At 34.2% G+C, this 12,666-nt stretch overlaps 1 protein-coding gene across 4 annotated transcripts; it reads left to right on the forward strand.

Moving 5' to 3' along the window:
* Nucleotides 1–1,205: 1,205 nt before the first annotated feature.
* LOC123882818 (serine carboxypeptidase-like 45) lies at nucleotides 1,206–7,812 on the forward strand. Of its 4 annotated transcripts, none has more exons than XM_045931417.1 (16): nucleotides 1,206–1,711; nucleotides 2,424–2,708; nucleotides 2,914–2,983; nucleotides 3,111–3,240; nucleotides 3,850–3,987; nucleotides 4,074–4,244; nucleotides 4,602–4,706; nucleotides 4,788–4,883; nucleotides 4,988–5,080; nucleotides 5,207–5,277; nucleotides 6,092–6,286; nucleotides 6,376–6,459; nucleotides 6,957–7,081; nucleotides 7,191–7,283; nucleotides 7,373–7,487; nucleotides 7,582–7,812. In XM_045931417.1, exons 5-16 carry the CDS (start codon nucleotides 3,864–3,866, stop codon nucleotides 7,741–7,743), a joined length of 1,434 nt encoding a protein of 477 aa, XP_045787373.1. In that variant the 5' UTR covers nucleotides 1,206–1,711; nucleotides 2,424–2,708; nucleotides 2,914–2,983; nucleotides 3,111–3,240; nucleotides 3,850–3,863; the 3' UTR covers nucleotides 7,744–7,812. The 4 variants fall into 4 exon arrangements, with proteins under 4 accessions (XP_045787373.1, XP_045787375.1, XP_045787374.1 ...); XM_045931419.1 differs by having other exon boundaries at nucleotides 2,630–2,708; XM_045931420.1 differs by having other exon boundaries at nucleotides 1,210–1,711; nucleotides 2,498–2,708.
* The last annotated feature ends 4,854 nt before the right edge of the window (nucleotides 7,813–12,666 follow it).

Consider the following 12,666-nt stretch of genomic DNA (forward strand, 5'->3'; position numbering starts at 1 on the left):
ACCCCCCTGTTTTGATTAAGTCAGAATTTTACCCCCTCTGTTTTAAAACGCGGACTTTTACCCCCCATATTTTATAATTTTTTGGATTTTGCCTCCCCCCTAAAATTCTGCTTTCGAGTCACAACTTCAAAGCGTCGTACACAACTCAATTTTGATCAATAATTCACCAAAAGTATACCGAAATGATCGTAATCAAGTTATCTTTTCAGAGAATCAAACCTCACTAAATTTGGAGTTACAAAGAGAGATTAATTACCATTTTAGTGAAGGTATGTCCCCCAAAATTATGCACAAAATCTGCTTTCGAGTCACAACTTCAAAACTTCGCACAGAATTCCATTTGGATCCATAATTCACCAAACCGGTACCAAAATGACCGCAATCGAGTTAGTTTTCCACAGAATCAAACTCCACTAAATTTGGAGTTACAGAGAGAGATTAATTATCATTTTAGTGAAGGTCTGTACAAATCAATTATTGTATCGAACTACTACTTGTATTTTTGTCATGTCTCTCACACTGTAGCTCATTTTTCAATAGTATTTACATGTCCGGAAAGCTAACGAAATTACCCTTGTTTTAATTTAAATTTCGTCAAATTTGGAGTTACGATGTGTTTGGTAGACGATGTTGAATTTGAAGGTCATAAGTAGATTTCTGCAAAATTAGTAATTGGACAGACCTTCACTAAGACGGTAATTAATCTCTCTTTGTAACTCCAAATTTAGTGGGGTTTGATTCTGTGGAAAGCTAACACGATTCTGGTCATTTCGGTATCCTTTTGGTGAATTGTTTATCCAAATTGAGTTGTGTGCGAAGCTTTGAAGTTGTGACTCGAAAGTAGATTTTGTGCAGAATTTTGGGGACATACCTTCACTAAAACGGTAATTAATCTCTTTTTGTAACTCCAAATTTAGTGGGGTTTGATTCTATGGAAAGATAACTCGATTACGGTCATTTCGATATCCGTTTGGTGAATTATTGATCCAAATTGAGTTGTGTGCGAAGCTTTGAAGTTGTGACTCGAAAGCAGAATTTTAGAGGGGTAAAATCCAAAAAATTATAAAATAGGGGGGTAAAAGTCCGCGTTTTAAACAGAGGGGGTAAAATTCCGATTTAATCAAAATATGGGGCAAAACTGCATTTAAGCCATTTTTAAAATGAAACTTTTTATACAGTGTGGGACAGTTGGCTTTGTTTGCATTTAAGTGAAATAAGTGATCTCTTCTTCTTCTTTTTGGTGTCTACTCGTTGGATTCCATTTTTCTGTTTTGAGACTAAACTTGTTTAAAACATTTTGTAAAGCATAGTTTCTATAGTTGTGCAGTTTTTTCTGTTTTAGACTAAAGTTGTTTAAAGCATAGTTTCTATTTGTGCAATTCAGTGTGTGTTATTATGATGAACCACAAATTCATGGAATTTCAATCAAAAAGAAGAAGAAAAAAAAACAAAATTAATACTCAAAGAAGCACAGCACGCACGGTTTCACGTTTTTGCTTTCTCTTTCTCGATCCCTCTCTCTCAAAATCGCTGTTCCTCTCTCACCCACCGCCACCGGCCGCCGCTCTCAATCCCTCTCTCACTGCTCTCAATCTCTCTCCCTCACCTCGCCGTAACGCCGTTCAATCTTCCGCCGCAGCCGACCACTGCTCAGCTCACCGCGCCGCACCACACCGCACCGCACTCACTCTTTCTCTTCGTCTCGTTTCAGGTAAGCAAACTAACATACTGCAATTAATTTTTAACAACCTAACCTTCTCAATCTAGAATCTTTGTTTGATGATTTGGTGTTGTTTTGAATTTTAAATTTATTAAGCTGTTTTGATTGTTAAGTGATTATATAAATAAGCTGTTTTGGTTATATAAATAAGTAGTTTTGGTTGGTTCTGCAATAGTGTTTTTGTTCTAAAATAGTGAGAATGAAGGGTTTTTGTTCTAAAAACTATTTGATTTCATGATGCCTCTTGTTGTAAACTAACTTGGTGATTTTCTACTTTGTGATATTATTGTCATCGTAACTGCAACTAAAACTTTGTTTAATTGTGGACATTTGTGTTGTGTTCACTTTGATGGATCAAAATCACCTTTGTTGATGAAGCACTTTCTTTCTTTTATAAGCTGATGACAAACCTTGTAATCTTGATCTCAGTTTGATCTTATACACAATATTAAATAAGAATAAGATAGTCTTGTGATATTTGTATTCAGTTTGAAATGTAGTCTCGTTGATCAGATATCAGTTTCTTTCTCACAGTTGTTTGTTATGGATTTCTTTCATTAGGGGAAATTACATTATATTATGTTGATTTCATAATTGACCAAGCCTTACAATAGGCATACTACAAGTGTATATTGTGAAGAATATTTTCTTTTGCATAAAAAGAGAAGTACTAATGTAATTTAAATATGTTTTTGAATTGCAGAAACAACTTTGTCTTTTAAATATTATTGTATCTAGAAATTTGGTTGATAAAATTCCCTCCAAAATTTTGCCTAGGCTCTCTAATATTACTGGAATCGCCACTGATTCCAATTCACCATAATTCTTTTTCTCTTCTCTCCACTCTTGATGGTTAATTACTCATATAAGCAAAGCTATCTCCTAGTCTAAAAGTGTTCATGGGTAAAGATTTTGGAGTTAGGGTTATTGCTCTAAGAAAGGAGAAGAATATCCATCTCTTGAAAGTTGGTCATTTATATTCTTTGAGGTAAAATTTTATGATTCACTAGTTTAAAAATGATATCTATTTTGGATGAGTAGCAGAACTAGTGTGTAGTAAACTCTTAGATTTTCATGAGTCACTTTAAACTCTAACTCTAACAAATTGGGGGTTTTGTCTAATTCTTTTATCTATTGGTAGTGTGATCTTAAATAAGTTTTCACGAGAGCTGAAATTGTTGTATGATGTTCAGATTCAATGAAAATTGCTCCGGTGGTCATTCCGGAAGGCATTGCTAGGAACGGAGTTGATTGGTCATAGTTGTGAGTTGATGATGATCATTACTACTTATTTTAACTACTATTATCAATTTTATGTTACTTATTTTCTATGTTAAAGTATTTATAAAATTGGGGAACACAACCTTTGAACATTTTCTCGTCATTGCAGCTTTCTCTTTCTCAATCGTTTCTGAACCGCCGCACCGCAGCTTCTCTCAATTTCAAATCCGCCGTGAACCTTGCTGCTTGCTCTCACAGTCTCTCTCTCGCAGAGCTTGATTCCGTGATTTTTGCTTCAGGTAAGCAGATCTTGATTTTTGTTGATTTTTAAGCTTGTTGTTTGATGACTGGTGAATGATGATGAGTGATTGTTAAGCTGTTTTGATTTGAGTGATTGTTAAGTTGTTTTGATTGTTAAGTGATTATATAAATAAGTTGTTTTGATGGTTAAGTTGTTTGACTGATTCAGATTGTGTATTTTAAGCTTTGAGTTTTTGATTTTGAGTTACCGCATAATTAGTAGTTTTGAGTTACTGCATAATTAGTAGTTTTTTATTGTTAAGTGATTATTGTTGGCTCTTTTGTTCTTCTATTGCATAATTAGTAGTTTTGAGTTGATGCATAATTAGTAGTTTTTGATTGTTAAGTAATTATTGTTGGCTCTTTTGTTCTACTGCATAATAATAAGGAGGTTTTGTGCACTACTAATTATTAATTTCACTGGAATGAGGAGGTTTAATTGTATAATAGGAGGTGTTAATGCTGTCATTTAATATCAAGATTAACAATGCCGTTAAAATTGTGCCCAGGCTCCGATATAATCCTGGCTCCGCCACTGGGTGGAGGAACGCATTAACTGCTCACTTTTGTTGTGTAACTCAGTTTTTTTTTTTTTTTAACACTCTCAGTTACTCACCAAACGATGATTGGCATCCGTAGTGGTTTCTTCATTGCATTGGCAGCCTCCATGGTGTTGTTGGCTTACTATTTAAGTCAACACTCGGTATATCCGGAGCTACCTGTCTCTGATCTTCATCTTCAAGGAGGTAAACCTCCCTCTCTTTTATCTATTGTTATTGTTATTATTATCTTCACTGATTTCTTTTTTTAATTTGTCCGTTAAAATACTTAGGATCCGAAGCTGACAAGGTGATCCGTTTACCGGATCAGCCGGAGGTTGACTTCCAACAGTTTGCTGGCTACATTACTGTTGATGAAATCAACCAAAGGAACCTCTTCTACTATTTTGTAGAATCTGAGGTTGATCCTGTATCAAAACCTGTAGTCCTATGGTTAAATGGAGGTATTGTTTAACAACTTTCTCATATTTTTTCATCCTTTCATTTGTCTATCAATTTCATATAGTTTTTTTTTTTTTTTTTTTTTTTTTTTTCTTTTTTAGTGTTTGATTATCGATAAAAATTGGTTTATAAAACAATGTAAGAAGACAATAACTTTGTTATTATTGTTGCTCTTTGTTATTAAGATGTTATCCAGGAGATGGGGGATTGGTAGCAAAAATTTGGGTCAATGTCTTTTCTATTGAAATGACAATGGAAGCATCAGCATGAAATTAGTTTGCTGTTTTTGAAATTAGTATATTAATTTAATTTTGTAAACAAACACCTCTGATCATGTTTTTTTTTTTTGGATTTCAAAGGACCTGGTTGTTCTTCTATTGGTCAAGGAGCATTTACTGAGCACGGTCCTTTCCAGCCCACCAGAAAGGGTGGTCTAGTAAAAAATCGGTACAGCTGGAACCGAGGTAACCCCAACCCAATTTCTATTGTATGTGCGTTCAATTTTGCTTATAATAGAAATTAAATTTCTACCTTGTTGCGCGCAGTGGCCAATATGCTGTATTTGGAATCCCCTGTGGGTGTTGGCTTTTCTTTTTCCGCCAACATCTCTGATTATTTCCTGGTGACCGATGAGAGGACAGGTTGTTATAACAAAAATCAATCAATATTTTACTTTAATTTTGAATTTAGATTTCATTTCAATTTCATCTGATACGTGATACCTAACTCTAACTGTGTTTTGCAGCAATGGATGCCCTTGTTTTCCTCCAAGGTTGGTTCACCAGGTTTCCAAAGTACCAGAATAGTGATGTTTTCATTACTGGAGAAAGCTATGCAGGTAGGGTTTTTTTTTTTTTTTTTTTTTTTTGCTATGCAGTTAGTTTATTTGTTAATTATTTAATTTTGAAATTTTCCATTTATTAATTCAATTTATTTTTATTAATGCAACTTATACTTTTTTCAGGGCATTGGGCTCCCCAGATCGCAGAGCTCGTTCTCCAGACTAAACCAAGCTTCAATTTGAAGGGGATTGCTGTAAGTATAGTATTTGATGATTAATTTTAATTAATTAATTAATTAATACTCTCTCCTTTCTCTTCTATAGGCAAATTTAATGAATTTGACACATATTTAGGAAATTAGTTAAAGTTAACTATTTCTTTTGATTTAATAAAAAGCATACATGCATTTACAAAAACAATCTTTCATGTATCATAAAGAAGCATGTGTGTGCACCTCCTTTTATTGTTCGCACATATTAAGAAAATACGTTAAAGATAGTAACATGGATTATAATGTGAATCAATGGTTTTTGAATCCTAGAGTGTGTCTAGGAGGTTCAGTTTGGTAATGGATATAAGGTGCTAATCCTAGTTCTTATCTCTGGTATGTGACCAAGTATACGTTGCATTGAATGCTGTTCTAGGATTCTGTTAGCTGGTGCATCAGAGTTTAGTGTAGTTTCATAACTGCTTTGGTTTGATTTAAGACATCTAAAGTGGTTTAAATAGAGTCCTGTGGTGCTGTTCAGTGTGTTGTTTCTGCACAGGTTGTATGCTTCTTTTATGACAGTTAGTGACATCTCATTTGTTGTCTGTGGAGCATTTGATTCGGGGATTTGTGGTTGTGATCTGTGCATATCTTGGTTGTATCCCAAATTCCTTGTTCTGTTGTGTCGGATTGAAGTCTATGCTCTTTTGCATTTCCCTTGTTTTCAAGCGTGCTTGTCTGTTTTGTCTGCTTAATTATTGTTTGCCAATTTTTTATTTTGATGTTTTATTGCTTACAATAGGGAATGAAGGGAGTAATTATATAATAAGTAAACCTGTGTATGTTCTCACATTTGCAGATGGGCAATCCTCTTCTAGAGTTTACCACAGATTACAATTCCAGGGCCGAATTTTTATGGTCCCATGGGTTGATATCTGTGGAAACATATGGCATGTTGCAGACCGTCTGCAACTATGCCCAAATTATGAGGGAAACTATAAATGGGACACTCAGTCCCGTCTGTAAGGACGTGTTTCGTCAGTTTACCCAAGAGGTAAGTCGATATGTATATAAATATACTTTTTTAAAAAGTGCCTCCTTATTAACTAAATAGATCAAAGATTGACCAACTTCAGTGGACAGGTTAGTCGTTTTGTGAATGCATTCAATATTATTGAAGATGTTTGCCTCCCATCCGAGTTTCAATTGGTTAATGAGACTCCAATGGTATGTACTCATCCACCCTCTTTCGATCTGGTTTTTCTTTTATTTTTCTGTTAATTTTCTCATGTTTTCTTTCATCTCATCTCTAGTGTAGTGATTGAACACTGAATTAGTTAGCCTCTAGCTATGTTTTAGGGAGTTTTTGGTTATTAGTTACTAGGGAGTATGAGTTAGTTAAAAGGATATTGCTGGATTATAGCAACAATTATGTTATTAATTTGGCAAAAGATATCCCTGAACAAGTCTGTTATTGATATCACTAAATTATAGGAGAAGTTGTTAGTAGTGAAATATATAAGTGAGGGTAGGGTCTGTTATTTTCTTATCCACGTTTATTGTTATCTTTGTGTGAGGAGAATATTTTCTCTGGATTAGGAGCTTAGCTCTGGTAGGAGTTCATAGAACTCTGGTTATTTTCTGTTTTACTTCCATTATATTCATCTATATTTCAATAATAATTCTTTTTCATTGTGTCTAAAAATCGTGGTTCTATCATGTAGGATGATGGAGAGAAGAGAGATGTATGTCTGGAGGGTGAAACCTCCTCATACATGAATCGTGGAGAAGTGCGCGATGCAATTCATGCAAAGCTGGTTGGGATCACCAAGTGGACGACATGTAGTAAGTAAGTGATTTATGTATTGTTTTTGAAAATAATTTTCAATAATAAGAATATATTATCAAATAGTAGCTTTTTATTTTATTCTCTTAAAAACCATTTTCTTTTGTTACAGTGTCCTCCTCTATAATTGGAGGAATTTAGAAGATCCGACAATATCTCTACTCGGCAGACTTGTTAAGTCCGGAGTAAGAATCATGGTTTATAGGTTAGTTAGTTTTTTTTTTTTTATTTTTAATTCCTCCAACTTCATAGTAATTACTTTGTCATTATAAGTAAAACTATTTTTGTATGCAGTGGAGACCAAGATTCGCTCATTCCAGTAATAGGGACACATTCTCTATTACGAGGATTGGCCAAGGATGTCGGTTTGGACACTGAGCGCTACAGACCCTGGTTTGATGGACCACAGGTAAATTACCTTTAGGTTTTTTACTTACCTGACTATATCTTCATTCATACCTTTAAAACTTTTTTTTTTTTATTTTTAATATTTGACTGTTTAGGTTGCTGGATGGACCCAAACTTATGGGGACAACCTCACCTTTGCAACCATCAGAGGAGCAGGTCATGCAGCCCCAACTTCTCAACCAAGGAGGTCCCTCCGGCTCTTTAAGAGTTTTATCGAAGGAAAACCTCTCCCAGAAAATGTAACTGTACCATTTTAGTTTAAATGTAACTAATATATCTTCTAATTTTCTAATTGAGCTCAAATATCATTGATACGAGCATTCCTATTTTGTTTGTTTGATAAACTCTGTTATGTTCATTTCAAACATCTCTGATCGTTTTTTTTAGAAAGGTTTTAGCAGTATCAGTGTATCACCCATCACCCATGCTTGTATCATCTTTATAAAAATAAAAATAAAAATAAAAATTGACTCATTTCAAATTGAGTTATAATTATCTAAACCAAGCACAAGATGTGCAAGGGATGGACGAAAGATTTACAAGGTTGCAAAGATACAATGCCTAAATATAAAACTCGAAAAACTACATACAGAGGGCTATGCTGCTAAAACAAAACTGATGAAAAAAAACCAATACAAAGAAAGTCTATATTCCACAGCAACAATAAAAGAAATCTTAGTCCACCTGTTTGCTTCATTCCTATTGCATACCACTTCAATACTCATATATTTCAATGTCAATCACTTCCAAAGATACTAAATATCATAAACAGATTACAATACAAGAGGATAAGTTGGAGTCTGTTCCCGATGTCCTGAGATCTCAATCCACGCCACTAACGGACAAAAGATATTCGAAGAAAATGAAAATACCGTTATAAAAATCATTGCATTTTCTTGCTTTCCAAATAGTAGCAATGATAGAAAACCAAATAACTTCAAGTTTGTCACAAGCTCCTTTGCTTCTTACCTTTAAAGAGGCATAAGTGCTCGACACCTCCTTCCGTCAAAGCAACTGATACCACTAACCATTTTAATGCCTCTTTCCAAACCACAATCTTTGCTGATTCCAGTTTACCATGGCCTCCAACACACAATGTCGATGAATTCAAGCCAACCCCTCCATCCTGTAAATTTTCTTGAGTAGGTAACCTATTTTGGACAAACCTCCATGCTAGTGCCGACATTTTTTGCAGTATCATTGGATTCAACACATCCTTTGCCCAAGTAAAAGTACATCCACACGCCCCATTTCCAACAAGCCTTCCCTCTCGCCAAATTAACCGCTCCTATGATCAGCCTTCTACACACATCCACCTCACATTCAGCTCCTCCTCCCAACGAAACAATCTTCTCCGCTAACTCCACCTCACGTTCAATTCACATGCCTCTAATACTAGTACTTCCGTATCTGCTATGGAAAACGTTTTATTCCACGCTAACTCAAACAACATTCCAAAGTGATAACGCAAACAATAGATGATGTTATATCTTGAAAATGGCTAATTGCGCACAAATCTTCAGTGTCAGGTATGTAATATCAAGGAAGCTGATACTCATTAGTTTTGTTTGAGATCCTTATGTACAAAGAAGCTTATCACATGCATTCAAATTAATATTAATAATAGTTAACAGTAACATGTGTAAATGTAGATTTTCATGTCAGATTAAAAATGTTTCTCACGTGCCCCTAAAATGACCAAAATACCTAGAGTGCGAAATGTGTTCGCATTCACCAGGATATAACACCATTATTATTAGCCAATAAACACCTGGCCATATTATTTTCAAAGGGGGCATTTCGGAAGCATCAGCGTTGTTGGAAAAAATCAAGCTTACTTCTTAGGTGTGGTTTAGTAATCATTTTGGTTATGCGAGGCGTGCGACGGCATCGGACCTCAAAATTTTGAGGGCCTCAGCTCAAAATTTCGAGGTCCTATAATATTACTTATATATTATTTATACCTATAAAATATCAGATGTATATTAATAGATAATTTTTTGGCCCTAAACTAATAGTTATATATTATTAATGTTCATATAATATCATATGAGTATCAATAGATTAGTTAGCTATACTCGTAAATATAGTTTTAGTCCATTTTTATCTTTGCATAAAATCTAACCTTAGATTAGGAGATTCTTTTTGGACGTTATATACAAAGATAATTATTTTGTATTTCTTATCTCATTTGATTTAATGCAATTGGTTTAATATTGATAATCTATATGTTTACAAAAATAAAAATGATTTTTTTATATTATACGCGATTTAAATCGACAGTTTTTTTTTAAAAAAAATTAAATTTTTTATATTAAGGGGCCACTTTTATATTTTGCACAGAGCCTCCTAAAACCCGGAGACGCCCCTGGTAAGAGATTGAGTATCCCTTGTACTTCCTTATAATATATTTCGCTTATAAAAAAAAAATCCATTCCAAAGTCTTTTTAATCCACTCATTAACCATTTTTATCAATGACCAAAAACAGGAATTTTTTTTTTCCTACCCCTGCATTTAACTCTTTACCCCTACGCTTATAAAAATAAACTCTTTACCCCTACGTATTTTAAAATATTTCTATTTTACCCTTATTTTACTATACTATTTTTTATTATTTCTGACTTTTTCGGTGAATGTTGTACACCCCTTCAAACACACTGTTGCGGTAAACTTTTCTACTTTTCCGATTAGTTAAATTTACTGGAACACTTTCTAAAGGTGTTCCAGTTTATATAATTTTAAGAACTGATTAAATTTGTTTACCGGAACACTTGGAAAAAGTATTCAGGTGTATAAATAAATTCTAAAACTTTTTTTTTTTGTCAACTTTTTTCCAAAGTGTTCCGGTTTGTTAAAAGTGTTCCGGTTGTATATGTAAAAGTAACAGCAAAAATCAAAGTTTTCACATAGCAGGATTCAGCACATACTGCAACCTATCATGCAGGATTCAGCAGCAGCAACCTCAGAATTTCTTCCGCGGTCAAGAAATGGTGATGGATGGAAACTTGTTTGAAGAAACCAATATTTCCAATATTAACCATCATCACAACATGTTTGCACGAGATGAAACTCAATTTGGCCGGTTCAAATCTTTGAATTCTCCGAGAACAATCACAATCTCAATCAAAATCATTTGCAAGTGTTCCGGTAACCAAAGTAAGCAACTAAGCCTTGATTTAAAACACCTGAACACTTTTCCATGTGTTCCGATAACCAAATAAAAGTTTTAAAAAACATTTGCACACCTGAACACTTTTGAAAAGTATTCCGGTAAATTTAACAAATCGAAAAGTATAAAGTTTACCGGAACAATGTGTTTGAAGGGGTGTACAACATTCACCGAAAAAGTCAGAAATAATAAAAAAAGATAGTATAGTAAAATAAGGGTAAAATAAGAATATTTTAAAATAGGTAGGGGTAAAAGGTTAAATGTAAGGGTGGAAAAAAATATTTTCCCAAAAACAAATCAATTTCTTTTCAAACCAAATTCATTAATCCAAAAGGAATTCATAACCAAAAAATTTAAATAAAAAAAAACTTCTTTCTTCCATTTCAAACAAAACCAAATAACCAAAATATACAATGCAAACGAAACACATTTCACCTTGCACTTTTTCATTAAAACAAGTGCAAAAGAAACACATCCCTCTCAATTTTCTCATTTAAACAAAGACAATCCTCAACTAATCTCTCGTCATCCATTTCCACCCTTGATTAACCTAATCTAGGATCACCATCTAAAGGTTATAATTCATTTTATTGTTAACCCCAATAACTAACTTGTAACTTATTTTCAAAGTTAGTTACAATATTTCATCCTCTATATAAACTCAATTCTCTCATATTCACAAGGATTCAATCATTTTTCACATATACCAGGAGAAACTTCACAATCATAACATAGATATTTCACAAAAGTGTACTCAACAAATGATTACATTAGAAACACATGAATAGGATTACCAAATCCAAGAAGTAAATACAAGATTGAGCTAACTTCTAAATACACAATCTAACCAAGTCTTATACAACATATAAGAAAATCTTAACATCAGCTGAATAATGTAATCCACATATCTGAACTTCATGCTTCAACGTCGCGACACTTCGATCAAGCTGTCTATCTCATCTGAAACAAAAAGTGGGGAGGGGGGGGGGGGGGGGGGGGGGGGGAGACAGTCACTTCGTCTCAGTGATTCCATTTACCTATAGAGTTAGTAATTAAGAGGAACAAACTAACATTTGATCATTTCTTACATAGCATCATATTCATTCGTCAATTACATAGCATATAAATAAGTGTATCACCCAATAATTATTCGGGTATATTTTACAGACAACTTGAGGTGAGTAGTCTCAAGAGGTCTAGCTAGCCGGCTAAATTCCCTATAAAGGGCTAGAGCGTGAACATACTCATCTTATCGTCATGTGAAATTCCCTTTCGAAATTCCAACCAACCGCCAAACTACTATCTGTAGCAGTTTGTCTGGTGCCTGATGAACCATGACTTCTATTCATAAATGTGGTCCAAAGCCCACTAATAATTTCATACTGAAAAATGGCACAACTGTTACACAACCTACTTGCACAACCGCTCTATCTTCTCTCTTCATCCATCTCTTACACTTTTTTCTTTCTTTTTTTCTCTCTTTTCTTTGATTCTCAAAAAATAATTGATGATTTCTATTCTATAGCCCAAAGGAGGAACAAACCACTACCAATAGAAAACTAAAGCATGCATTAATCGTTAGTTGGTTCAGTGGTGATTGACGCTAAACTTGATAGGGAGGACCGCGATTCGATCCCCTGCAACTGCGATCGGGAGGGAGCTGAAACCACTTGATGTCAGAACTGACCCCCGGACCAGATTCAACTGGTGGTGAATGCAAAAAAAAAAAAAAAAAACCTAAAGCATGCATTGTAACTGTTTAAAAAAAAAACATGCATTGTAACCAGAATATATTACAAGTGTCAAGAGCCATCATTATACGATAAATAACGAAAAGAACTTCTAGAAAATATTTTTCTAAGTCCACAAATCCTAACTCAACCGGTAGAAATGTCGAAATTGATATTATCGGACGTTGGGACCGGGGTTCGAACCCCCGGTAACTCCACTTTGTGTGTGTGAGTTTTCAATGACTCTGTCATTTCGTCTATAAAAAATAAAAAATTTCAA

The sequence above is a fragment of the Trifolium pratense genome, linkage group LG5 (genome assembly GCF_020283565.1).
Source record: "Trifolium pratense cultivar HEN17-A07 linkage group LG5, ARS_RC_1.1, whole genome shotgun sequence".
Classification (NCBI taxonomy): domain Eukaryota; kingdom Viridiplantae; phylum Streptophyta; class Magnoliopsida; order Fabales; family Fabaceae; genus Trifolium; species Trifolium pratense.